General features: G+C 42.6%; 1 protein-coding gene across 1 annotated transcript in view; it reads right to left on the bottom strand.

Moving 5' to 3' along the window:
* MAP3K15 (mitogen-activated protein kinase kinase kinase 15) overlaps positions 1 to 27,906 on the bottom strand; it is a 246,053-nt gene that overhangs the window by 96,104 nt on the left and 122,043 nt on the right. The window contains exons 7-12 of the mRNA XM_069761515.1: positions 12,242 to 12,412; positions 10,774 to 10,886; positions 7,972 to 8,131; positions 4,542 to 4,692; positions 1,986 to 2,093; positions 32 to 81 (exon numbers count right to left, since the gene is read on the bottom strand). Coding sequence (XP_069617616.1) covers positions 32 to 81; positions 1,986 to 2,093; positions 4,542 to 4,692; positions 7,972 to 8,131; positions 10,774 to 10,886; positions 12,242 to 12,412 — 753 coding nt within the window. The remainder of the gene's footprint in view (positions 1 to 31; positions 82 to 1,985; positions 2,094 to 4,541; positions 4,693 to 7,971; positions 8,132 to 10,773; positions 10,887 to 12,241; positions 12,413 to 27,906) is intronic.

Genomic DNA, 27,906 nt, shown 5'->3' with positions numbered 1-27,906 from the left:
CAACAAACATACATATTGTTTGGCCTCTCACCTTATGCCTCTGATAGAAGACGCAGTGAAGTTCCACTCATGAATTCCTTTCTGAAATTAGAATAATGATAACAATGATAATGATGATGTCTGACAGCGGCATTTAACATGCTCGGGCCAAAAGCGGTCACAAACCCCGCTCATCTATGCCGTTGTCTCATGATCGGGGGGCGCAGATGAGTTGGCATGACAATCAGGGGGTCTGCAGGAGACCCCCATGGTTCTCACTGCAGATCTGCTATGAGCGCTGGCCCGTGGCTAGCGTTCATGGCAGATGGTCATTTCTGCTTCACATAGCAGGGCTTTAGCACGATCACAGCCTCCAGTCTATTAAGGAGACATTTAAAGCAAGTAAAAAGTAAAAAAAAAAAAAAAAAAGTGTTTTTAAAAAATTTTTAAAAGTTCAAATCACCCCCCTTTTGCCATATTCAAGAAAAAAAAATACACATATTTGGTATCGCCGGGTTCAGAAATGCCCGATCTATCACAATACAAAAAGAAATAATGCGATCTGTAAAACGGCAAAAAAAATCAAAGCGCCAGAATTACCATTTTTTGCTGGTGTAATATTTTTTAAAAATGCAGTAAGGCTACGTTCAGACTAGCGTTGCGCGCCGCTGCGTCGGCGACGCAACGCACGACGCACACAAAAACGCGGCAAAACGCACGCAAAAACGCTGCGTTTTGCGACGCGTGCGTCGTTTTTTGCCGAAAATCGGACGCAAGAAAAATGCAGCTTGTTGCGTTTTCTTGGTCCGACGCTAGCGGCAAAAAAGACGCAAGTGTTGCAAAACGCAACACACAAAAACGCATGCGTCCCCCATGTTAAACATAGGGGCGCATGACGCGTGCGTCGCCGCTGCGTCGCCCGACGCTAAGGCGACGCACACTAGCAGAACGCTAGTGTGAACGTAGCCTAACGGGTGATCAAACACCCAAATGATATTAATAAAAACTTCAGCTCAGAGCTCCAAAAAAAAAAAAAAACCCTAAACTAGCCCCAGATCCCGAAAAATGGAGGCACTACAGGTCTTGGAAAATGGCTTTTTTTTTTTTTTTTTTTTTTTTAACGAACTTTGGATTTTTTTTCACCACAAAAAAAAAAGAACCTATACATGTTTGGCATCTACGAACTCGTAATGTCCTGGAGAATCATAATGGATAATGGCAGATCAGTTTTAGCATTTAGTGAACATAGTAAAACAAAAAAAAAATCCAAAGAACTATTGTTTCCCAGTCCACTATATGGTAAAACAAATGCTGTTGTTCAAAAGTCTAACTCGACCCATAACAAAACAAGCCCTCACATGGCCGTATTGACAGAAAAACAAAAAAGTTATGGCTGAAAAGTGAACGTAAAAACGAAAAATCCCAAGGTGGTGAAGGGGTTAAAATGTTATCATCTATCAGGATATAAAACAAATGCAACTAGAACGGAGGCCTTTCCACTTATATATCGGAATCCCAGCTGACCCACCTCCATACCAACGTTACATATCACTGGTGTAAAATATCTCAAGTACCTACACATCAACCTCACCTTCACTCTCTAGTCTACGAGAATAACTTTTCCCACGGTCTACAAAGAAAAACATTGTTCTTTCTTGGTTGTTAAATATCTGATTAACTGATTACTAAAATAAAATTATATCATAACTCTGGTTTAATTCTTTATAACGGATTTTATAAAGTTTTAGACTATCTGATGCTTCATTTTGTTCAAAATGAAATAAAAATTCAATTAATTCCAAACATTTTACTAAATTTCAGTCGGCAATCTTTTTCAGGTGATCGTTTTCACACACTGATGTTCAGTCTGCAGCCCAAACCAAGTTTCAGTTTTTTCTCTTGTGGGAGTGTCCCTCTCAGTAATATAGGCTGGATGTGAGCTCTGTGTCCGCTGTACTGCAATATTCATCAGCTCGTATAGCAACACTGACGAAAGGCGCTCTTACCATTTCCACAGGAGAGACGTGCCATAATGAAACCGTCCTCTCATCCGCTTCTTTATTTATTGAAACATACGATGGTTGATAAACCTTAGTGGGCTCCAAGACGAGAACCTAGAATAATAACGTGCATTTAGCTACACAATTGCTGACAGATAATGGAGGTTTTACAGACCTGTATCCACAGAAGACAAACGCACATGAGATTTGTGATAACATATTCCCTGACATCATACATACAGTAATTGCATGTGCATTTCCTATAGCTCTACAATGTATACTGACTTTACTTTATCTGCACAAAGTGATCGGCAAAAATGCAAATTGGAGAAGCATTGATCTGCTTCTGCCGCCATTTTTCGGGACATCATCAGGTTCAGTGGTTCCTCTAGATTTCAACCATGTCAGAGTGGGCATGAACATGAACCTGGACACTGCTAAATGTAGCGGGGACAGAGGATAAATTGTATGTGCTCATCCATTCTGTGAGATACATCTTAGTTTGTTCCTATGAGATGTCCTCCCATTAGATATGACATGGAGTGAGATCCATTTAGGAAAGTCTCTATATAACAGATACAACTGATGAAAGGTTCTCTTTAAAAAATATAAATTTGTAATAGACACGGTACAAAAAAAAGGAATGATTGACCACATTATCCTGAACCCAGCAAACACATGCAAACTGGATCTCAATAGATATTTCTGCTTCTGAGAAATAATTTAAAGGGGTTGTGCCAAGTTTGGAAGTTATCTCCGATCCACATAGCAGGGCTTTAATTCTTCGTCACTAGGGGTTCGGCCAATGTGACCGTAACAATCCTAGAATGGGGCACTGAAGATTCTCTACGGGTCCTTTAGGACAAAACCAATACCAGCTATTTGCTATCTCCTGGAGTCACCAAAAGAATGAATGGAGAAGAGGGACACATGCTCGAGCACCAGTCCATTCAGATGGGGGCATTAAAAGCCCTATTCTCAAAATCAGTGGGGGTCCCAATGGTCAGACCCTTAGCAATCGAGAAGTTATCCACTATCCAATGCATAAGGGATACTCTCCAAACTTGGCCCAAACCTTTAAATAACTTATTTCTCTCTCAGAAGGGAAAACATCCAGTATTTGATCCAGGTTTACAGAACTTAACATAGTAACATAGTTAGTAAGGCCGAAAAAAGACATTTGTCCATCCAGTTCAGCCTATATTCCATCATAATAAATCCCCAGATCTACGTCCTTCTACAGAACCTAATAATTGTATGATACAATATTGTTCTGCTCCAGGAAGACATCCAGGCCTCTCTTGAACCCCTCGACTGAGTTCGCCATCACCACCCCCAACTTCATATGTTGTTGGGATACAGGATAATTTCCAAACTTGGCACCAACCTTTTAATGCAATGGTAAATTACAAAACTGCAGACTAAACTTACTGGCCAATTCCTAAGTCTAGCCACCCCAGATAAAGCACCAGCGAAACGCGTGTTGGGTGTGTTCCTTTGTGAATGCATGTATGCATCTACGTGATCATGGCTATTTAGCCCTCTGAATTCTTTATTCTTTCTCTTACAGCTTATGAAGTATCCGTCTCATTACATCGTCTATATTTCTAGCATTGATGTCTACTATTTGCTTATTGATGGTGCCTTTCTCACAGTTCTGTGTTTATGCATGTAGTTGCTCACTTAGTATGTCTATACTTAGCCTTTTGACCCTCTATATTACATATTCTTGTTTTTTACACACTTCGCATATATACAGTTGCTTTCCTTACACTTGTGACTGTGATTTGATTTAAACTCCTATTCAGCCATTCACGTGCATTTTTGCATGCCTGATATACCGTGGCCTTTTATTGTGTGTTCGTTTTTTTATGGTTTTAGATTATGCTTATATTTGTGTGTGGCATTTTTGTGATGCTGTTAATGCCTCGGGACATGCTACTTTACCAGCAAATGCTTAATAGGGCTGGACAACAGAGAACATTAGTAGATTTCTGCTATAAACCACAACACTTTCTGGTGACAATTAGAATTAATCTGTTGGAATACATGTGTGTCCACACCCCGTCTATGAAGCCTCATGCTTTTCTTTCTTTAAATGGCATCCTTTTTAAAAAAAAAAAAACTATGAATAACACACAAAAAGTGTAGCAATCACAAGAGTGTTGATTGCACCCCCTTTTGCCATTTTCACTTGTATGAGATGTTGTGAATATTTCCTGATGAACTTTGCAGTCTTTCTTGTAAAGTATTGTGAAATAACTTTTGAAATACTGCAACACTGTTACTTTAGCTGTAAAAACCTTAAGATATGGACACAGAATATATGAAAGACATGGAAGGAAAAAAAAAAAGAATAAAAATAGTTATATAAAAAGGAAAAAACACCCACCCAACTTTGCTAATGTTTTAGTTTGTTTCTTACATTCTTAAAAATAAAATAAACATAAAATGAAAAGAGAGAAATCAACTAAAATAAAGTGTAAGGAGAGAAACAAAAATAATATTAAAGTAACAAAAATAAATAAACACAATGTACAGGACCATTTGATAATTACATACTGGAAATCTTAATCCGTTGGTTGATTCTTTTGTTGCCTCCACAATGATATCCATCCAGAAATTCAGCCTTTCTTGTCTTGGAGAGTGCTCGGTGTTGAGTTTCTTGAATCTCTGTATTAGAAGCAAATTCTGCACAACTGATCTCAGGTACCTGCCATGTAAGTAAGTATAGTCTGGATTAGAGGCCTTCATGGTTGTATACACAATACTGACGGTAAAAGAGTAGATAATATTCTTATGGCACATTAAATCTGAAGCTAAAAACAGCTCCTGTGTCGGCTACAGGGTTCTGCCCATTCATCCTACAAACAATGGATGAAATCCCTGCACACAGCAAAGATTCCTTCCGAATACACAGCTTCCCTTCTTCTCTTTGCAGGTTTCCATTCTTGTTTTGGACACATACTGTACCCACAATAGGAAAATGGTAAAGTGCAAAGGAAAAAGTCGCGGTGTCACATGGGTGTCACTAACGCTTTATATTCCAGAGTCATGGGTCCAGGCGTGTGTGTATCAGACGCACAGGTACAGGAGTGTTTTGGGTGCATTTTTTTCATACAGGGAAAAAACAGTATTTTACTATAACAGCAAAGTAAATGGGATTTCTAAAATCTCATTCACAAGGAGCGTTTTCTCTCCTGTGGGGCCTTTTGGTTCCAATCTATTGACACAACTTTTTATTCTAGATGGAATAACGTATTCTGTAATCACTGACATCAGTCCATTTACCTTAATGGGGCAAATGACGTAATTTGTTCCGGTTTGTCAGATACTTACATGCAGACTAAAGGTACCGTCACACTCAGCGACGCTGCAGCGATATAGACAACGAGCCGACCTAAACTAGATCGCTGCAGCGTCGCTGTTTAGGTCGCCGTAGAGACGTCAAACACAGCAACTCCAGAACGATGCAGGAGCGATCCAGTGACGTAACGGCGACTCACTTATCGTTCTCGCTGGTTGTTAGCTCCATGTCAAACAGCCGGAGTGTACCGATCCAACACACATCTAGGGGCCCTGTGCTCGTTGCTGGCGTCGTTGCTTTTGCTGTCAAACACGACAATACACGCCGACCTGGCGACGAAATAAAGTTCTGGACTTCTAGCTCCGACCAGTGATGGCACAGCGGGATCCAGATCGCTGCTGCGTGTCAAACACAACGAGATCGCTATCCAGGACGCTGCAACGTCACGGATTGTTGTCGTTCTCGTTGGAAAGTTGCTGAGTGTGATGGTACCTTAAAGCTTTCCCACTTTGATCGCTGTTTTGCATATTAGGGGTCTGTTTACACAGACCGCCTGGGGGTGAAATACAACTGCCCATCAGTAAACTTTTACCCATCTGCCGTCAATTGAATGGCTGTGTTTACACAGACAAAGCAAAGTACCGTAAATGATGGGCACTGAGGGATCTGTAATAGATTGCTCAGAGCACCCAGGCTGCCATATTTCTCCGGAGTGCGAGTCCTGTTTACACAGGTCAATGCCGAGTACAATTTTTTTTTATGCTAAAAGATCATTTCACCCAAAGAACGAGCATGTTTTGTTCATCAGGTGATCGGCAGCTTGTTTAAATGGCAAGATAACCATAAAAGGAGTGTTGTTAATAATGCTCGTTCACGATTATGTTGCAGTGTAAATGCCCCTTAAAATGAAAAAATCTGCATCTCCGTTGTGTAAAAAAAAAAAAAATCTGGTCGTGGCTTCATTTTGCTCCCACTGTGAGAACTCCATCCAATATCTTGTAAAAGCTACAGACAGAACACGGACCTCAGATAATGCCATGTAACCAAGCGATTAGGTAAAGACTCCATTAGGCCGATTTCCCATGTCCTGATATTTCCAGTACCAGAAAAAACGGTACCGGAGATATCAGTGTCCGTGTGTGTACTTGTGCGGCAACCATACGCAGCATCAGTACCACACGGACGGCCGCCGGGGAAGCAGCACTACAGTAAGCGCTGTTTCCCTGCGTGTGGTGCTGAAGCCTTCAGTCATCCCTTCTCCCCTGCTAGGCCGGCGAGCAGCACGAGCAGGGGAGAATGAATGAATGATACGCAGGGGGCACAGGCTTAGTAACTAGCGGTGACTACGCTGTGTCTGTGGTCGCTCGCCAGCATGAACTCATGTGACCTCAGGATCATGGGAGAATGCTAGTGATCAGGTCACTGTGACAGAGCTTGAACTACCGTGACCTCATCACTTGCATTCTCCCACGGTCCTGAGGTCACAGGAGTTCATGCCGGCAGCGAGCGCAGACTCAGTGTCGTCACCGCTAGTTACTAAGCCTGCGCCCCCTGCATATCAGTCATTCCCCAGTAGTTTACAGCTGGGACAGTCGTATTAGCATCGCTCCCGGTTGTAAACTTTATATACCCCAGATATGGATTACGGCGTGGGACTGATTGTACACCGGACAGTTATATTGTTGGTTTGTTATTTTTTCATTTTTTACAGGCGATTGAGGGATTCGCTTGGATTACCTGTACAAAAAAGATGGAAAAACTGTGTGGTGTATTATTTCATTAAAATACTTTATTCTGCATGTGAGTGTGTTTATTTGACCCTTTACTAACTATAGTATTAGTAATGGAGAGGTGTCTCTTTACCCAACTTGCCACTGCTACAGGGCAAGTGGGAAGAACAGGGCAAAGCTCCAGAATTGGCGCATCTAATAGATGCACCTTTTCTGGGCAGCTCTGGGCTGCTGTTTTTAGGCTGGGGGGCCCATATCCATGGCCCCTTACCAGTCTGAGAATAGCAGCCCGCACCTGTAAGTTTTGTCTGGTTGGTTAATAAACTATGGGGGACCCCACGTCGCGTTTTTCATTTATTCATTGTCCCCTGCTCACAGGCAGAGCAGGGGACAATGAATGCAAGCCGCGTTCAGCACCACACGCAGGGGAACAGCGGCTTACAGTAGCGTTGCTTCCCCGGCAGCCATCCGTGCACACGGAGGACAATATACACCAGGGGTGTCAAACTGCATTCCTCGAGGGCCTCAAACCATGCGTGTTTTCAAGATTTCCTTAGCATTGCACAAGGTGCTGTAATCATTCTCTGCAGGTGATTAAATTATCACCTGTGCAATGCAAGGAAATCCTGAAAACATGACCTGTTTGCAGCCCTTCAGGAATGCAGTTTGACACCCCTGGTGTACACTGTTCTCCATGTGCACGTGTGTGGCACATTTTGCGACCCATGTGTCCGGGTAAAAACGGACATGTCTGCGTGTTCTGCACAGGGACAGGCGGTCCGTGAAAACCCGTTGACATGTGCATAGACCCATTCATTTGAATGGGTCTACGTGTGTCAGTGTGTCTGGTACGTGAGAAAACTGTCACTACACGTACCGGAGACACTGATGTGTGAAACCGGCCTTAAAGAATGAATGTTAAAGACTCGGTGTCCAGAGCTCACGGATTGCTTACCAAACTGGAGGCTTGAGTTTGAAAAGGCGCTCGGCCGCCTGTACGGCTTTTCCAATGTCACTGGCCAGCATGCTGACATTGAAGAACTGACCCACATCCCAGTAATTGTTCATTTTCTCCAAGCTTCCTTTCCTTCCCAGCAGGCTGTTCAGACGAACACCTTAAAAGAACCTCAAGGGTTAATATCGATCGTGATATTCTGATATGCTCCAAATTAAGGTGAACTAAAATTAATTGGCAACTATTAAATAGAATTTATCAGCAGAAAATTACCTATGATCTAAATCAGGTTTTATGTTAAAGGTAATCTGTCAGTAGGATGAACCCTCCTAAGCCGTCTGTATGGGCATGTAGGTCATAGGAAGCTGAATAAAATAGTACCTCAATATCTGCGATCCAATGTCTTATTCCAGAGAAATCTGCATTTTTCTTAATATGTAAATGAGCTGTTAAGATCTCTGAGCTAGACACAGATTTCCGTGAGAAACTGCCTCCATGGCTTAAAGGGGGTGTTATCAGTGTGAGACATGAGTATAAGGAGAGATGTCAGTTATTAAATGTCTCACACTGGTAATGACTCCTTTTAAATAAAATAAGCTCTGGAGGCAGATTCTCATGCAGATCAATGTCCGGCTCAATCCCAAACCATGTATGAACCTCCACCATATTTGACCGCAGGTACTTTCTTCTTTTCTTTGTAGGCATCATTCTGTTTTTAGTAAACAGTAGAATGATGTGCTTTACCAAAAAGCTCTATCTTGGTCTCATCTGTCCACAAGATGCTTTCCCAGAAGGATTTTTGCCTACTCATGTACATTTTGGCAAACTGCAGTCAGGTTTTTTTTAGTCTGTATCAGCACTGGAGACCTCTTGGGTCTCCTGCCATAGCATTTCATTTCATTCAAATGTCAACACATAGTTCGCCCTGACAGAGATGCACCCTGTGCCTGCAGGACAGCTTGAAATTCTTTGGAACTTGATTGGGACTGCTTATCCACTATCTGGACTATCCTCTGTTGCAATCTTTCATCATTGTACTCTGCCATCCATGATCAGAGAGATCAACTGCAGTGCCATGGGTTAACTGTAGTCAAAGGAACATCCAGATCTCTGGAGATGGACTTGTAACCTTGAGATTTTTGATATTTTTCAACAAGCTTGGTTCTCAAGTCCTCAGTAGTTCTCTTCTCCTCTTTTTGTTCTTCATGCTTAGTGTGGCACACACAGACACACAATACAAAGATTGAGTCAACATCTCTTTTTTACATCTGGTTTCAGGTGTGATTCTCATATTGCCCACACCTGTAACTTGTCACAAGTGAGTATAAACGAGTATCACAAAGTTCTATCTTAACCCATAATTTTGGAAAGGTGGCAACAATTTTGACCATGTTTGAAGTTTGTGTGAAATTAGGTCCAATTTGCCTCATTTTCTCATTTTTTTTGCGTTGTTTCAATACACAGAAAGGAAATATACTTGTGTATAACATGTGTAAATGCCGTAATTTTCTGGGAGAAATAATTTGTTTTCTGGAACAATTTCAAGGATGCAAACACTTTGAGCCATGACCGTAAGAAATGTGTGAATCTCTCAGGAATAATAAGACACCAGATCACAGATGTCAAGGTATTATTCAACTGCCTATGACCCGTGTGCCCATATACAGGCTTAGGAATATTGATTCTACTGTCAGATTCCCTTTATTGGTTTGCTTTTTTTGTTTTGCTTTTTCCAGTCTGTAAAAAATAATTAGAAATTTTGCAGTTTTCTCACTGGCCATTGGGCTAATTTCAGACTAATACAGCTTGATTCATGAAGATCGGCATTGTTCACGCTGATCTTTATGATGGGTCTACAGGAGTCAAACGCTCCTGATTCATGAAGAGGTGCGCTATGCCAGAAATCTCACTCTAGTCACGTACTGGAGTGATATTTCTGGAGTATGAAACGCCACACCCTGTCATGAATTAGACGAGCTGTGGCATCACGCACCCAGATGCAACCCTGCCTTGCCCCAGCTTCGCCCATTTTATCTCCAAAAGTTGCAAAATTTAGTTTTACCTAAATTTTGCGACTTTTCAAAACGTTTAGTCCAGAATTCGGGTATAAAAGCCTTGATGAATTATGCCCATAGTTCCTGTCCTCCTTAAGGTGGCTCTTTATCAGCAGAGGCAGGATAACATATACACAGCTGATTACACAGAATCCACCAATCACAATAGGCGATATCACAGCTCCTCCTCCCTTCACAATGACCTCTGCACACGCTCATTAGATGCTTCAATTCTAAAGATGGGATCAGAGTCTGTCTCTTGCTGGTAATGTGCATGTGCTATTCCTGACCAGAAAGTATGAGCGTAGAATAGCCCTAGTGTGAAAATTACAAGATTTCTAATTTTTTGTAATACATCTTTGATAAGAAAATTAATGAAAAACTACTGCGAAATTAGAAAACAATACATTTAACATAAAAACTTGATTGAAACAAATGTTCCTTTTCTGATGATACGTTACCTTTAATATTGGATCACAATGTTGGTCACAATTAGATATGCTGAATGTTGTCAAAAGACAAAACTTATCAAAAATGATTGATAAAGACTGACCTGTAACCGACCTGTTCCCGCCACATGGATGGGTGCTGGCAACCTCGGCACAAGACTCCGAGGAGCTGCAGACACCAGTGGAGCCACATGTAGTGCACCAGAAGCCTAATGTGGGTCATTGGGGTCACGACCGTCTACAAATAATAATCTACATGTACCGTACCCCTCCTGCTGGATTACATATAGAACATTTACCTATTTTCCGGAGTTCTATGGAGGTCTCAAACTGCTGTCCAGCAACAATGAGTAAAACCGCAAGATTAATTCCGGAATACAAGGATGGCTGGAGATCAAAACCTTTCCGATACCTATAGAAACAAGTTTCTTATTCAGCAATTTTATTTTTACATGGAGAAATGTCATTAAGTGAAAGACAAAATCTGCTACGTATCCAAAAAGACAAGTTATATTTCAGCGGATTTTATCAAAAACTCCCATTTTGCTTACTTACACCCAAGCTATACAGCTTACACTACTTTGCCAAGGTTAGCCTATAGCTAATCCAACAAGGGGATATGTGGAAGAAATCGAAGGTCTGCAATGGAAGTGGCCCAAACCTGTACAAGGGTCAGCCCCAGCTGTCATGCACGAGTCTTACAGAATATTCTTAGTCGCGGGACTGGCCTGAGGATTGCTGCCACCGTGTAGCTGAGCCTGAAGCATAATGAAACAATGTGCTCTGCCTGTATAAGAAGATCAATACAAGGAGTAGCCCTATTGTCGTCCATTAAAGGGAACCCATCATCATGTTTTGCACCTAGGCTGAGAGAAGCATGATAATGGGGCAGAGACCCTGATTCCAGCGATGTGACAAGTACTGGGCTGCAGACTGCAGTTTTGATAAAATCACTTTTTTTATCAGCATGAGATATCAGCAGACTAGTAAACCTACTGTCAAGCACATTCATGAGCTCTATATAACCCCACCTCCACCACTGATTGGCAGCTCTCCCTGTAATAATCTATAATAATAATAATCTTTATTTTTATATAGCGCTAACATATTCCGCAGCACTTTACAGTTTTGCACACATCATCACTGTCCCCGATGGGGCTCACAATCTAGAATCCCTATCAAGTATGTCTTTGGAATGTGGGAGGAAACCGGAGTGCCCGGAGGAAACCCACGCAAACACGGAGAGAACATACAATCTCTTTGCAGATGTTGTCCTGGGTGGGATTAGAACCCAGGACCCCAGTGCTGCAAGGCTGCAGTGCCCTGTACATAGTATGTGGGAAGAACGCTGCTAATCAATGGTGTGGGCGAGCGAGGGCTATACAGAGCTCAGCATTCAGAGAGCTTCTAGATCGGCAGCAGAGAAAACGGTGATTTTATCAAAAGTGATACATTGCTGGAATCAGTGTCTCTGCCCCTACTCAATGCTGCTCTTGGTGATAGATTCTCTTTAAGGTAAATCATCCCATGACTGAAAGAGCGAGGCTGCTGGGGGGAATAAAGTTAATTTCCTCCTGGCAGAGGGGCTCTAAGTGCTGGGCAGGTTCAGAGCACTATAAACCTGCAGATTAACCCCATATCTGCAGGTTAACAGCGTTTTCTTACATTTTTGTGTGCATGGCCGTAGAGTTAAGCCAGATTTCACAAAGAGCTATTTCCATTGTAAATTGAAAAGTTTAGCTACAGATTCCTATAATTCTATCTTACCATTCAATCGCACTGTCCCGGCTCTTCGTGTCCTTACAGTCAGAATCCAGAAACATGTCCTTATAGATCCGTCCACACAAGCAGAACATGTCCGGTGCCGGGTGGTCGCAGGCCTCCTGCACTTGGAGCATTACATGTAAGGCTTTCTCTCGGTCACCAGCATTATTCCTTCTACAAATGTGACAGAAAGAATATGTTATTGGCTGGGTTTATGGCTGGGGCTACAGTCGCTGATGTACAAAATTCTGCAACTTATCAATTTCATTTACGTTTCATTAATTTGCTATTTACAAGATCTCTGCTTGCAATCAGTAGATGGAAGGATGACAATTACATTCAGGAGCGTACATTCTCCCAACACATACTTCTGATGGAAAGCTGGGACTTATGTGCACTTATTTATTTTTAATCAGATAATTTTTATTGAAATTAAAGAGATTAACATTCTTACAAACATTTTAATTTTTTTTTTATTTCATGTATGCATTATCCAGGTTACAAAATACATTTAACGTTTATTTTTATTTTTTTATTATAATAACAATCTCCCACCCCATAACACACCAGAGACAGATATAAGCAACAAATCCTTTTTTTAAGGAGAATAACATTGTTTAATTTGTAATATCTACTATTCAATGAAAGTAAGTGGGTTACAGAACTTTGAGCTGCAGATGACCAGTTCTCAGAAAGGGCTATAACACTCGGATCCCACCATCGAGGGACTAATAGCTGCAATACCCTGTCCCTGAACGAGACTCCGGACGCTAATCCTAAACATCCAGCCATGGTCACCAAATTTCTTCATTGCAATTTTCTCTCTCTCCACCCTTTTTTCCAAGCAAATAATATTTTTCATTTTATTTTAGTTCCCCTGTGGCTGGTGATTGGGCATGTAACCAATGAAGTGCAATAAGCATGGTTGCTTGGTATAAAATGCATAATATCACTATAGCTATCAGAGATTCAAAATGTACAGAATCCCCTAAAAACCCCAATACGCATATTTTATGGTCTGCCTGAATTCGCACCCCAAATACCATTTCTATTAGGGACAATGGATCTTTCCAACATGGGCCTAACCTGTTGTACACCCAAAACACATGCATTAGATGCGCCTCCTCCATTCTGCATTAGAACGAACCCCAATTCTACAAAGGAAACTCAGTGTCTATATACTGACTAGCTTCCCATTACTGGGTATCCATATTCAGGACCCGGTCCTGCTCGGCCTTTATTCACACTGACAGCACTTTGACAAATTGTTTTAATACTAGAGGTTAGGACCATCCTAATTTGAGTACACCTTGACGCTGGTGGGATGGCTTTTACACTTTTTTTTTAAAATAAAAAAAACAGTGTTTCCCAACTACCCCATTTTATTTATACACACTATTGCTTTTACTTATTTACCAACAGCCGGGTATATGTTCATTTTGTTTCGGTTCTAGGCTATGTCTATACTTGACTTATGTGTAAAATGTATTTTCTCTGAAACATTTAGAATTTAGATGTATCAGAGTTCTTTGTATTAGGAATTTTATCAGGTAGACGTGGTCAGGACATTTCAGACTGCTTCAACCGACTCACAGCAAACAGAAATCTTGAAACCCAAATAGCTGATTCACTCACACATTAAATAAACTTGAGTTTTACAAAGATAGAGAAAAATTTATTTAAAAATCCATTTAAAAAATAAAAAGACAGTAATATGTTATCATTAGATCTTATTAAAACTGGTAATTGTAGCTCAAATTTTCAAGAAAAATACATTTTTTTTGTGAGAAATAAAGAAATATCCACAAAGGTGTCCCATCTGATAGAGCGACATATGGCAGAGTGCTGTAAACTATGCACCACAGAGACATCCTTCTTTTATTATAAATAAATGGGTTGCTATAAAGTGCAAATAAGCGGTTCACATAAAAGGATGTAAAGGATAAAACGCTTTCCGAGCTGGGATGACACAATATATTGACGCCTAATGCACTGCGCTTCCTAGCTTTAAAACTGGAAAGGGCACGGAGAAGAATAGACCGGGCATCATTATCTGTGGGGTTGTGAGAGATAACCCCACGTCTGCATTGACAACCAGATAAAACAAGTATTTACCACTCCGCTTTGCATTAATTAAAACTTCCTCCCTCTATTGCCATGAAAAGGTCACTGTACAGGGAAGAGAAAAAAAAAGCAGTCCTAGGAGAAAAGCAAACACATCTCCTAAGCTTAAAAGCCACTTGAAGGCATGCTGGTAATCACCGCAGGATTTGGAAAGTTTACTGATCAGTTTTCAGCACGGATTATGATTTTTTTGATCCCCTGGTATCCAGGAATAGGCTAATGTACAGTATGAGAACTGTGATTGTTTGCCCTGTAAGCACTGCTGGTTCCAGCCAGCGGTTTCCAGTAATGCCGCTATTACACGTGCCGACAACTCGGGAGGAAAGTATTATGTCAAGTGACTTACGCAATCCTCAAGTTGAAGCAATTATTACTTAACTGACAGACACCGGGTGTCATAAATGAAATAGTCTACGAATCACCACCCGGGTTACATGCAAGCTGCCTCTTCAGAGAGGACGAGGACTCTGTACCGTTACCTGTCGGAAGCAGCGATCCTACAAGTCATTACCGCCCCTTTAGGCTATGTGCACACGTTCAGGAATTCATGCAGAAAATTCCTGAGAATTCCGGACATTTTCTGCATGAAATCCGCAAGAAAACCGCATGCGTTTTTGCCGCGGTTTTGCCGCTTTTTTTCCGGACACTTCCCAATGCATTTTGGAGTGGGAAATCCGCAAAAAAACCGCAAAAAGATAGAGCATGTCCGGATTTTGTGCGGTATGCGGTTTTTTTGCGGAAAAAAAAACGCATCATGTGCACAAAACATCCGGAATTCATTCTAAATGATGGAATGCTTATTGTATGCGTTTTTTTTGCGGTTTTATAGCGTTTTTATCGGGGAAAAACGCGAAAAAACCGCAACGTGTGAACACAGCCTTAATGAGCCTTGCAATATGACTTAGGATAAAAGCCAAATCAGAATCTCAGTTTGAAGACACGGTGTTTCGGGGTATTGCCCCTCATCAGTGCAAAGTGTGAGATCTGATTTGGCTGGGTAAGACCCAGGTTACAAAACACCTGTGTGTCATATAGAAAACGCCAGTATATTTCAATTTCTTTTAGTTTAGTTTTCTTGTTATTTTGCACTTAGAATCCTCGAATATTAGAGTTGGAAGGGACCTCCGGAGTCATTGTGTCCAACTCCTCGCTCAATGCAGGATTCACTAAACCATCTCAGACAGATGTCTGGCCAGCCTCTCTTTGAGAACTTCCATTGAAGGAGAACTCACCACTACTCGTGGCAGCCTGTTCCTCTCATTGATCACCCTCACTGTCAAAGTTTTTTCTAATATATAATCTGTATTTTCTACTTTCAGTTTCATCCCATTGCTTCTCGTGTTTCCGTGTGTGCAAATGAGAATAAGGATGATCCCTCTACACTGTGACAGCCATTCAGATATTTGTAGACAGCTTAGCCTTTTTGGAGTTTTAAAGACATTTACCAGGTAAAAACATGTTTTTGCAGGCATCCATATAGTAAATATATCAAAGTGAAACAAGCATATCCCCTGAAGCTACGGCTTTGTCTCTCCACCGCTGCCCTTGATCTTTATTGACACAGATGATGAACCTGTGATTGGCTGCAGTGGTCATCCACTGTAGTCAAACCATCACCACTGCTGCCGTGTCAAAACAGAATGGCGGAGAGGCAGCGCAGAGGTTAAGTATGGCTCATTTTGCTATATTTATTACAAACATGCCTATAAATTAAAAAATGGCTAACATTACAAAAACAAACATCCTTGCAATTTACCCTTTATTAAAATAGTCTCAAGATTTAAAAAAACATAGAGGATTATTACGGGTAAGTTCACACAGGGCACTTTTGCTGCTTTTTTTTCTCCAGTAAAACCTGATCTTCTTGGCAGGAAAGAAGCTGCGCGAAAAACACAGGTTTAGGTGCGTTTTTGTCTCATTTTTTTCCATGCGTTTTTTTTTTTTCTTTATGCATGCCAACAAAGTTTAGTGCTCGCAGAGAAAAAAAAACACCTTCCTGTAGATAGAACTAGTAGATAGATAGAATGAATAGATAGAATGTGTATCCTCACCCATCCCCTGTAGACTGTGAGCCTCGCAGGCAGGGTGTACCTGTGTGTGCCTTGTTTTGCTCATGTTTATTGTACTTGTCTATATTTGCCCCGTTCACATGTAAAGTGCCATGGAATAAATGGCGCTATAAAAAATGTATAATAATAGTAATAATAAAAATAACAATAGATGAATAGATTGATAGAATAGATAGAATACCTGCGGTAACCTTTTCACTGGCATTTACCCACGGCCCAGAGGTTACCTCAGGTCAGGTTGTGAGGGAGCGCAGGCTCGGTGACGTCACCCACGGTCACTGAAGCAAGCTCCGGAAGCATCTCATTCCCGAGTAGTTTACAGTAGGGAGCGGTCACATTAGCACTGTTCCCGGTTCTAAACTTTATCTCCCCCAGATATGGACTACTGCGTGGGCCACTCGTTATATTGGACTGCGTCGGAACACGGAGTATTTGTGTAGGATTATTATTTTTATTTCAGGAGATCGAGGGCTTCGCTTGGAATGGCAGAACAATAAAGATGGCAAAACTCTGTATATTGTTTTATTTCATTAAAATACTTTTTTCTTACTGTGTGGTGTTTGATTAACCCTTTAACAACTATAGGATTAGTAATGGATAGGTGTCTTATTGACACTCTCCATTACTAAGCAGGCTTAATGTGACCTTGCAATAGGAAAGTGACATTAACCCCTCATTACCCCGCTTGCCACCGCTACAGGGCAAGTGGGAAGAGCCAGGCAAAGCGCCAGAATAGGCACATCTAATAGCTGCGCCTTTTCTGGGCAGCTGCAGGCTGCTGTTTTTAGGCTGGGGGGCCTATATAAATGGCCACTTACAAGCCTGAGAATACCAGCCTGCAGCTGTCTGCTTTAGCAGCGCTGGTTGTCAAAAATGGGGGGGGACCCCACGCCGTTTTTTAAATTATTTATTTAATTTTTTTTTTTTTTAAAGCGTGATGGCCACTCTATTCTTGATGACTAGCCTTGCTGAAGCTGACAGCTGGGGGTTGCAGTTTTTTTTTAATTATTATTTACTTACTTATTTATAGCACAGGAGCAGCAGATGAATACTTCCATTCACCGCTCCTGCTCTCATTGTAATCAGCGGCTGTAGTTGTCAGATGATGGGATCAGTTGTCCTATCAGCTGACACCAGTCACCGGTGGTAAAGTTTATACCTCCGATCACAGCTGAGTGCTCCCGCTGTCTTCCGCAGCTCTCTGACTGGCGGGAATGATTTCCCCGCCGATCAGAAGCGGTGTTTGCTGCGCTGTCATGCATATGACAGCGTGTCAAACACTGTATTGTCGGGCCCCCATTCAAGTGAATGGGGTTCGGGTCCGCTCTGCTGGATGACAGGCTGCATGGACGCACCATGCAGCCTGCCATCTAGATGTAGCAGACATGAGTGTGAGGTCACATCCGGCTGTCCTTGACTTTTCTACAGCAAATACGCAAAAACGCTGCAAGAAAACTCAACCTGCGTATTAGCAGCGTTTTTTCACCACCCGTTCAAGACAATCGGTGAAAAATGCTGCAAAAACGCTGAAAGAAGTGACAAGCTCTATGTACAAAAAACGCAGCAAAGCACAAAATCCTCATGATACAAAAAACAATGTGTGTGCATGAGATTTCTGAAATCTCATACGCTTTGCTGGTAGTGTAAAAAGCAGCTGAAAATCAGCATAAAAAAGCAGCACAAAAACGCAGCAAAACTCCCTGTGTGAACTTACCCTAAATGTATAGTTTACGGCTCATTACTTAGTTTGCAGGCCACCACTACTATCTACCAAGTGGTTGTTGTCCTAGACAAGCAGCGCAGCCCTTACAAGTTCTTTACTATAGAGATTGCAAGTGCTGCTCTGAAACTGGTCGCATCACTGGATCAGGTCACATTCAGCGTTCATGCACGCCACTGATGCTGCAAAGGCAGAGCAGCCACTCTTTGCATCATGGGAAAGTGAACAGTTCAGTTCAGCGACGCAACAACGCCACTGGTCAATCATCAGGAGTGAAACATCCGCTCCTCTGGAAAGCATGAAGCTTGGAGCCAGGGAAGCACTGTAACCCCTGTAACTGAAACAGATCTTCATCTTGATGCAGATTATACGAACTATTGATTGACATCTCCCAGTGTCCACATATATCCACATTTTCTACTTTCCTTCTTGTAATTGTACACTTATCCAATTAGGATCGACTAGGCAAGAAGAAAACAAATCAGTAGCATTGTTCATAGCTTCCTTGCTTGAGTACGCATGCAAACATACTACTACTTATTGCAAGTTTCATATTAAAAGGGTTGCCTATGATAAGATGTCCCCTTCAATACTATTAGCACATGTTTTTTGATCCAATACCATCTTTTGTGGGCTGTAATACAGAAAGGCTGTTATGTAGGGAACACATTGTACATGTATTCCGATCCGTGGATGTCATGCTCCTTGATTCGATGTTTGTGCTTGTGTTTTCTTGTCGGCTTCTGTTTCTGCCGAGTCACAGGAGACATACCGTTCCTCTGGGTGTATGGGGTCTGCTTTTCTGGCTGAGGTCGGCTTAGCTTATCACAGGTGTTTTCATTTGTGTGCCTATCACCTTTTGGGTGCAGCTTTGTATTCGGTCACCCGACTGGCATTTCCTGCTTCATTTGGCTGTTCTGACAAGGGAACCTGTCACCCCGGTTTTTCAGTATGAGATAAAAATACTGTTAAATAGGGCCTGAGCTGTGCGTTACTATAGTGTATTTTGTGTACCCTGATTCCCCACCTATGCTGCCGAAATAACTTACCAAAGTCGCCGTTTTCGCCTGTCAGTCAGGCTGGTCAGGTCAGATGGGCGTGGCGACATCGCTGGTTCTTCCCCCAGATCTTGCATATATTTCCGTTGGTGGCGTAGTGGTTTGCGCATGCCCATCTTCTGAATCCACTGGGCAGGAGAAGAAAAAACGCGCGATCGGCGCTATTTCCCTGGTGATCTGTGGGGGCGGCCATCTTCCTGAGGCCGCGCGTGCGCATATGGACTCCTCTGCTGCCCGGGGCTTCAGGAAAATGGCCGCGGGATGCCGCGTGTGCGCAGATGGAGATCGCGGCGGCCATTTTCCTGAAGCCGAGTTCGCCACCAACGGAAAGATATGCAAGATCTGGGGGAAGAAACAGCGATGTTGCCACGCCCATCTGACCTGACCAGCCTGATTGACAGGCGAAAACGGCAACTTTGGTAAGTTATTTCGGCAGCTTAGGGGTGTAATCAGGGTACACAAAGTACACTATAGTAACGCACAGTTCAGGCCCTATTTAACAGTATTTTTATCTCGTACTGAAAAACCGGGGTGACAGGTTCCCTTTAATGTTTGGAGATTCCAGCTAAGGGTTTTCTTTACTGTAGTTTGCCCTATCTTCTGTTTATCCTTTTAGGCCATCTCCTAGTCTGTGGTTCAGGCTATCTCTGTCCCACTAGGGACTGTGGAGTCAGGGTATCTAATCTGTACAGGAATCGGCAGGGTCAGTTGCAGTTTTTAGTGTATAACCTATTCTCCCGAGTGAGTTACTACACAGGCATAGCAATACTAGGCGCTTCGGGGCATTCGGATGAGCAGTCACTGAGTGTGAGAACCATTGCGTAATCGTAGGAAGCCAACCTCCACGGTCAGGTAGGGACAGACCAGGGTCAGAGGAGGGATTTTACCAGTTTGAACAGGAATTTGTCAGGTTCAGGTTTTTGTTCCCCTGGTTTGAACGCTACCCATGTGCTTGTGCAGTCATAACCATGGACAAAATGGTATGAAGAAGTGGAGCAGAACGATATGTAGGCTTGTGGTAAAAGATTCAGTAAAACTTGTATTTTACTTATTGAAATCCCTGGTATTTGTAGGTATTAGAGTCCAGTACCGGGCTGTCCTACCAAAATTTTTAATAAAACAACATTACACCATTTTTCCCCCAAAAAAATACATGAATTGAAGTAAAAGCTGCTCTATTTCCTTTAGTCAGGTTGGGAACACATGGTTTATCATGGGTAAATGTTCTTGACACTTGTAAGCAGATGTGCAGTCAACACTGTCAAAAGCAGTTCATCATACAGTACGTTGGTTTTTAATGGCTTCAGAATTGTATGCAAATACCTACAATAGACTGTTATATGAACAGCAGGCGACACAGTAAGGTAAGAGCAGCGGCAACACAATGTTCCCATATTTTATTTATTAACCGGATTAATTACTCAGCTTAGGGCACAATGTTTATTCTGCTAAGTAGTGTTCTTTGGTTTAATTATTAGTACCTGGCAATAAATTCTGCGAAAGATTATTCAGCGTATGTCTGTGCCGACTTATCGCTCCAGGGTGTGCTATTTTGCTGGAGGCAGTGACTTACGGGGAGCCTACTGCCACGGCAAGGACAGAATGTAAAATGGCCTAAAGACCTTCTTATAATTATATACTAGTCCAGTAAAGATAAGCTGTGGGATTATGTACTCAGCAGCTTGTGAATAAAAGGAAGCCAATGAGAAACCCCCTGAAAATAGTGAGTGCGCCTGGTGTTTGTGTTTTCTCTAGCATCATGTTGTATAAGTCTCAATGTTTCCACAATGTAGCAGCTAGTGGTTCTTATCTCCATATATTTTCCCACACCAGGACATATGTCGGCCATAGGTTATCGCAACCTATCGGTGTAGGTTGGTACTGAAAGAATCCTGACATTGGATCGCTGTGCCCAGAATATGTAAGAAAAAAAAAAAAATCATGAATCAATGGACCTAACTAGTAAAAAATAAAATACATAAAGCCCAACCATAGTGTACAGGGGATCAGCACTCATCAGTATAGGAGAAAATGGAATTTTTTGACTTCCAAATACTTTTATTCTTCAGCTGTATAATGCCTCTGTAGTATCTTACTAGGAGAATAGGATTTTTCTTAAGATGCATTTACACTGCACGATTATCGTGAACGAGAGTTCCTATGTGAACTTGTTTTACGACAATCAGACAGTATAAACAGGCAGCTGATCGCCCAACGATCAGAAAGGTGAAATGAGCTTTTAATTTACAAAAGGATCATCATTTTTAACATTGCATTGTCCTGTTTAAACAGGACCTGTGCTGCCGAGAACAGTGGCTGCCTATGTGCCCAGTAAGATTTATCACTGATTGTTCTGTGCGCATGTGAAGAGCGGTCTGCCTATACAAACAGGCTATGAAATGACCGGCGGTCAGCATACAAGCAGCTAATCGGCAGGCATTTAGTGCTGCCGCTGTGATTTATGGACCATCACATCCACTAATAGATGGATGAAGTAGTTAGGTAGACATGTCGCCCGCTCCAGTAACAGGGAAGATTAGCATTCCCTCCGATGCGGTGTGGATGACACTACGGCGGTGGTCAGGCAGGTGTGGGGATGAAGCCTTTGTTACTCATCCACAAGCAGCTGCCAGATACTTTACAGCGATTTACAGGAGCTTTACCAATTTATACTTGATGACATTTAAAGTCAATTTCCTACTTTAGTTACGGTGCAAAAACCATGAGGGGGGGGGGCTAAAACATGAAAAAAACTTTTATCAGCAGGTTTACCAACTCCATATTATAATCATATTATATTGCACTGGTAAAATAACATCATTTCCTTTGAAAGCACCACTTAGGCTCTCATTTACTGACGCCGATTTCTTTCTGTACGTGAACAGAAATGACCCAATTCACTTCTTTTTGGATCAGAAATTATTCTGCAGCGACTTCCTGTGATACAATCTAAGGAGAAAAATCTACAGGGGAGGGACAGAGAAGCAGCCTGGACCAATGAGCAGGCAGGGGGCGTGTCTCAGACTGCCTCACACTCCCTGTACACATTGTTGTTAAACTGCAGTTGGAAAAGAACAGATCTGTCCTAACAGAGATGAGTTTAATAGTGGCCATTAAAAATAAAAGTCTCCTCTTAACAGTTGTAGAGATGTGTCTGCTGCTAGAACTCTGTGTGGCATTGACCTGGTCTCTAATCGGAGCTGCTGTTAACCTGCGATTTCTGAGGCTGGTGACTAAGATGAACTTATCCTCAGAAGCAGAGGTGACTCTTGGTCTTGCTTTCCTGGGGCGGTCCTCATGTGAGCCAGTTTCTTTGTAGCACTAGATGGTTTTTGCAACTGCACTTGGGGACACTTTCAAAGTTTGCCCAATTTTTCAGACGGAGTGACCTTCATTTCTTAAAATAATGATGGCCACTCGTTTTTCTTTACTTAGCTGCTTTTTTCTTGCCATAATACAAATTCTAACAGTCTATTCAGTAGGACTATCAGCTGTGTATCCACCAGACTTCTGCACAACACAACTGATGGTCCCAACCCCATTTATAAGGCAAGAAATCCCACTTATTAAACCTGACAGGGCACACCTGTGAAGTGAAAACCATTCCCGGTGACTACTTCTTGAAGCTTATCAAGAGAATGCCAAGAGTGTGCAAAGCAGTCATCAAAGCAAAAGGTGGCTACTTTGAGGAACCTAGAATATAAGCCATAACTTCAGTTGTTTCACACTTTTTTGTTAAGTATATAATTGCACATGTGTTAATTCATAGTTTTGATGCCTTCAGTGTGAATGTACAATTTTCATAGTCATGAAAATACAGAAAAATCTTTAAATGAGAAGGTGTGTCCAAAGTTTTGGTCTGTACTATCTCTCTCTATCTATCTATATACAGAACACAGACACATTATATATGTATATATGTATATGTGTATATATATATATATATATATATATATATATATATATATATATATATATATATATATATATATATATATATATATATATATTAGAGTGCCAAGGAAAAATGAACTTTGCAAATTGGTAAGTCTTACCTCTCAAATTTGTTCCTTTTGGTATAAGGATTTACCATGTAAAATATGTTGACACTAAATTCAGATTTACCACTTGCTCAAGGCATGTGAATTATTCAAGGTTTTTCATTTTCCACAATATTGTACACACAATAACCACTCAGTTTGTCATCATATCTTTAAAGGGAACCTGTCACCTGAATTTGGCGGGACTGGTTTTGGGTCATTTGGGCGGAGTTTTTGGGTGTTTGATTCACCCTTTCCTTACCCGCTGGCTGTATGCTGGCTGCAATATTGGATTGAAATTAATTCTCTGTCCTATGTAGTACATGCCTGCGCAAGGCAAGATTGCCTTGCGCAGGTGTGTACTACGGAAGACAGAGAATGAACTTCAATCCAATATTGCGGGCAGCATGCAGCCAGCGGGTAAGGAAAGGGTGAATCAAACACCCGAAAACTCCGCCCATATGACCCAAAACCAGTCCCGCCAAATTCAGGTGACAGGTTCCCTTTAACTGGATATACTATTTATAATTAAAGAAACATAGAATGGCAGTAAGCATTCTTTTACAGTAAAATATGCATTACACAATTATGTACATTGTACATGTATCAGTACTTAGTAGCAGTGTAGCAGTCAGTTCAGTTTTTCGAGTAAATATAATTAATCTGATCGTAAACGGCCTAACATACCATACATAACGCGGGATATGCATGACGATAAATACTAAACAAACATTTAAAACTGCAATATGATGTGCCATTGAGTAACCAGTAAATGATAAAAAAAGAAAAACATAAAATATCTATGACCAAAAAGGAACAAAATTAGGAGGCAAGACCTTCAAAAACTTGCTACTTAGTTTTTACCATGCATTTCCTTTGCACCCTGATATATATATAGGTCTCCCTATGGAATAGTTATATCAATCTCCTGAACCAGATTACCGTATATACTCGAGTATAAGCTGAGATTTTCAGCCCACTTTTTTGGGCTGAAATTGCCCCTCTCGGCTTATACTCGAGACATACCCAGGGGTCGGTAGGGGAGGGGGAGCGGGGCTGTCTAATTATACTCACCTACTCCTGACGCGGTCCCTGGATGTCCCTGGCTTCCCCGACGCCGGCAGCTTCTTCCTGTACTGAGCGGTCACATGGTACCGCTCATTACAGTAATGAATATGCGGCTCCACCTCCCATGTTCTGGTGAGCTCGTTAACTGCTTCATTACTTAACTCCGCCTGATGCTGCTATCCTTGCTCCTTGTCAATGTTTCAGTGTTGGATCTGAGCTTCTCCTGATTGTTCCTGTGACCTGCTGCTCTGTATAGCTAAGTGCCTTTTGCTTTTTTGTTGCTTTTTTTCTGTCCAGCTTGTCTTTTGTTTTGCTGGAAGCTCTGAGACGCAAAGGGTGTACCGCCGTGCCGTTAGTTTGGCACGGTGGGTTTTTTTTGCCCCCTTTGCGTGGTTTTGCTTTAGGGTTTTTTGTAGACTGCAAAGTTCGCTTTACTGTCCTCGCTCTGTCCTAGAATATCGGGCCCCACTTTGCTGAATCTATTTCATCCCTACGTTTTGTCTTTTCATCTTACTCACAGTCATTATATGTGGGGGGCTGCCTTTTCCTTTGGGGAATTTCTCTGGGGCAAGTCAGGCCTATTTTTCTATCTTCAGGCTAGCTAGTTTCTTAGGCTGTGCCGAGTTGCCTAGGTAGTTGTTAGGCGCAATCCACAGCCGCTTTTAGTTGTGTTTAGGATAGGATTAGGTGTGCAGTCTACAGAGTTTCCACGTCTCAGAGCTCGTTCTTGTATTTTTGGGTATTTGTCAGATCACTGTGTGCGCTCTGATCGCTAAGCACACTGTGTTTCTGGATTGCCTTCATAACACCTGTCATTAGCAAACATAACAGTACAAGGAGCCAAACTAATGATTCTCAATAGAGGGAAAGAAAAAGTTCTGACATCATTTTTTTTTTTTTTTCTGCTCTGTGTTCACTTTTTTTTTTTCCCCTAGACATTTGGGTGATTCTGGACACAGGTGTGGACATGGATATTCAGGGTCTGTGCTCTTCAATGGATAATCTCGTTATAAATGTACAAAAAATTCAAGATACTATTGATCAGAAATCTATGTTAGAACCAAGAATTCCTATTCCTGATTTGTTTTTTGGAGATAGAACTACCGTATATACTCGAGTATAAGCCGAGATTTTCAGCCCAAATTTTTGGGCTGAAAGTGCCCCTCTCGGCTTATACTCGAGTCAATGTGGGTGGCAGGGTCGGCGGGTGAGGGGGTGAGGGCGCTGAGGTATACTTACCTAGTCCCAGCGATCCTCGCGCTGTCCCTGCCGTCCTCCCCGTCTTCTGTGCTGCAGCTTCTTCCTCTCTTCAGCGGTCACGTGGGACCGCTCATTAGAGATATGAATAAGCGGCTCCACCTCCCATAGGGGCGGAGCCGCCTATTCATTCCTCTAATCGGCGGTGCCGGTGACCGCTGACAGGAAGAGCTGCGGCACCGAAGACCAGGCAGAGAGACAGCGCGAGGATCGCCAGGACTAGGTGAGTATGTCATATTCACCTGTCCTCGTTCCAGCCGCCGGGCGTCGCTCCATCTTCCCGGCCGGCGCCTCCATCTTCCCGACGTCTGCGCTCTGACTGTTCAGGCAGAGGGCGCGATGACGCATATAGTGTGCGCGGCGCCCTCTGCCTGATCAGTCAGAGCGGAGACGCCGGGAAGATGGAGGCGCCGGAACGAGACGCCGGGAGCTGCAATCAAGGGAGGTGAGTATGTGTTTTTTTTTTTTTATTGCAGCAGCGGCGGCGGCGGCAGAGATTTCTATGGGGCACAATGAACGGTGCAGGGAGCAGAGCTGTGTATATATGTGGGACATGCAGGGAGCAGAGCTGTGTATATATGTGGGACATGCAGGGAGCAGAGCTGTGTATATATGTGGGACATGCAGGGAGCAGAGCTGTGTATATATGTGGGACATGCAGGGAGCAGAGCTGTGTATATATGTGGGACATGCAGGGAGCAGAGCTGTGTATATATGTGGGACATGCAGGGAGCAGAGCTGTGTATATATGTGGGACATGCAGGGAGCAGAGCTGTGTATATATGTGGGACATGCAGGGAGCAGAGCTGTGTATATATGTGGGACATGCAGGGAGCAGAGCTGTGTATATATGTGGGACATGCAGGGAGCAGAGCTGTGTATATATGTGGGACATGCAGGGAGCAGAGCTGTGTATATATGTGGGACATGCAGGGAGCAGAGCTGTGTATATATGTGGGACATGCAGGGAGCAGAGCTGTGTATATATGTGGGACATGCAGGGAGCAGAGCTGTGTATATATGTGGGACATGCAGGGAGCACAGCTGTGTATATATGTGGGACATGCAGGGAGCAGAGCTGTGTATATATGTGGGACATGCAGGGAGCAGAGCTGTGTATATATGAGGGACATGCAGGCGGCAGAGCTGTGTATATATGTGAGACATGCAGGCGGCAGAGCTGTGTATATATGTGGGACATGCAGGGAGCATATGGCACCGTATATGGCACAATGAACGGTGCAGAGCACCGTATATGGCACAGCAATGGGGCACAATGAACGGTGCAGAGCACCGTATATGGCACAGCAATGGGGCACAATGAACGGTGCAGAGCACCGTATATGGGCACAGCAATGGGGCACAATGAACGGTGCAGAGCACTATATGGGGCACAGCTATGGGGAAATAATGAACGGTGCAGAGCACTATATGGCACAGCTATGGGGAAATAATGATCTATTTTTATTTTTGAAATTCACCGGTAAATGCTGCATTTCCACCCTAGGCTTATACTCGAGTCAATAAGTTTTCCCAGTTTTTTGTGGCAAAATTAGGGGGGTCGGCTTATACTCGGGTCGGCTTATACTCGAGTATATACGGTAAGTTTCTAAGTTTCAAAAATAATTGTAAGCTATTTCTGGCCTTGAAACCTCATTCTTCTGGTAATCCTATTCAACAGGTTTTGATTATTATTTCTTTTTTGCGCGGCGACCCTCAAGACTGGGCATTTTCTCTTGTGCCAGGAGACCCTGCATTGAGTAGTGTCGATGCGTTTTTCCTGGCGCTCGGATTGCTGTACGATGAGCCTAATTCAGTGGATCAGGCTGAGAAAAATTTGCTGGCTTTGTGCCAGGGTCAGGATGATATAGAAGTATATTGTCAGAAATTTAGGAAATGGTCAGTACTCACTCAGTGGAATGAATCTGCGCTGGCAGCTTTGTTCAGAAAGGGTCTCTCTGAGGCTCTTAAGGATGTCATGGTGGGATTTCCTATGCCTGCTGGTTTGAATGAGTCTTTGTCTTTGGCCATTCAGATCGGTCGACGCTTGCGCGAGCGTAAATCTGTGCACCATTTGGCGGTACTGCCTGAGGTTAAACCTGAGCCTATGCAGTGCGATAGGACTATGACTAGAGTTGAACGGCAGGAATACAGACGTCTGAATGGTCTGTGTTTCTACTGTGGTGATTCCACTCATGCTATTTCTGATTGTCCTAAGCGCACTAAGCGGTCCGCTAGGTCTGCCGTCATTGGTACTGTACAGTCCAAATTCCTTCTGTCCATTACCTTGATATGCTCTTTGTCGTCGTTTTCTGTCATGGCGTTTGTGGAT

Source organism: Ranitomeya imitator, chromosome 3, assembly GCF_032444005.1.
Source record: "Ranitomeya imitator isolate aRanImi1 chromosome 3, aRanImi1.pri, whole genome shotgun sequence".
NCBI classification, from domain to species: Eukaryota; Metazoa; Chordata; class Amphibia; order Anura; family Dendrobatidae; genus Ranitomeya; species Ranitomeya imitator.
The sequence above is the reverse complement of the archived record's forward strand: the minus strand, read 5'-3'. Positions and strand labels throughout refer to the sequence as shown.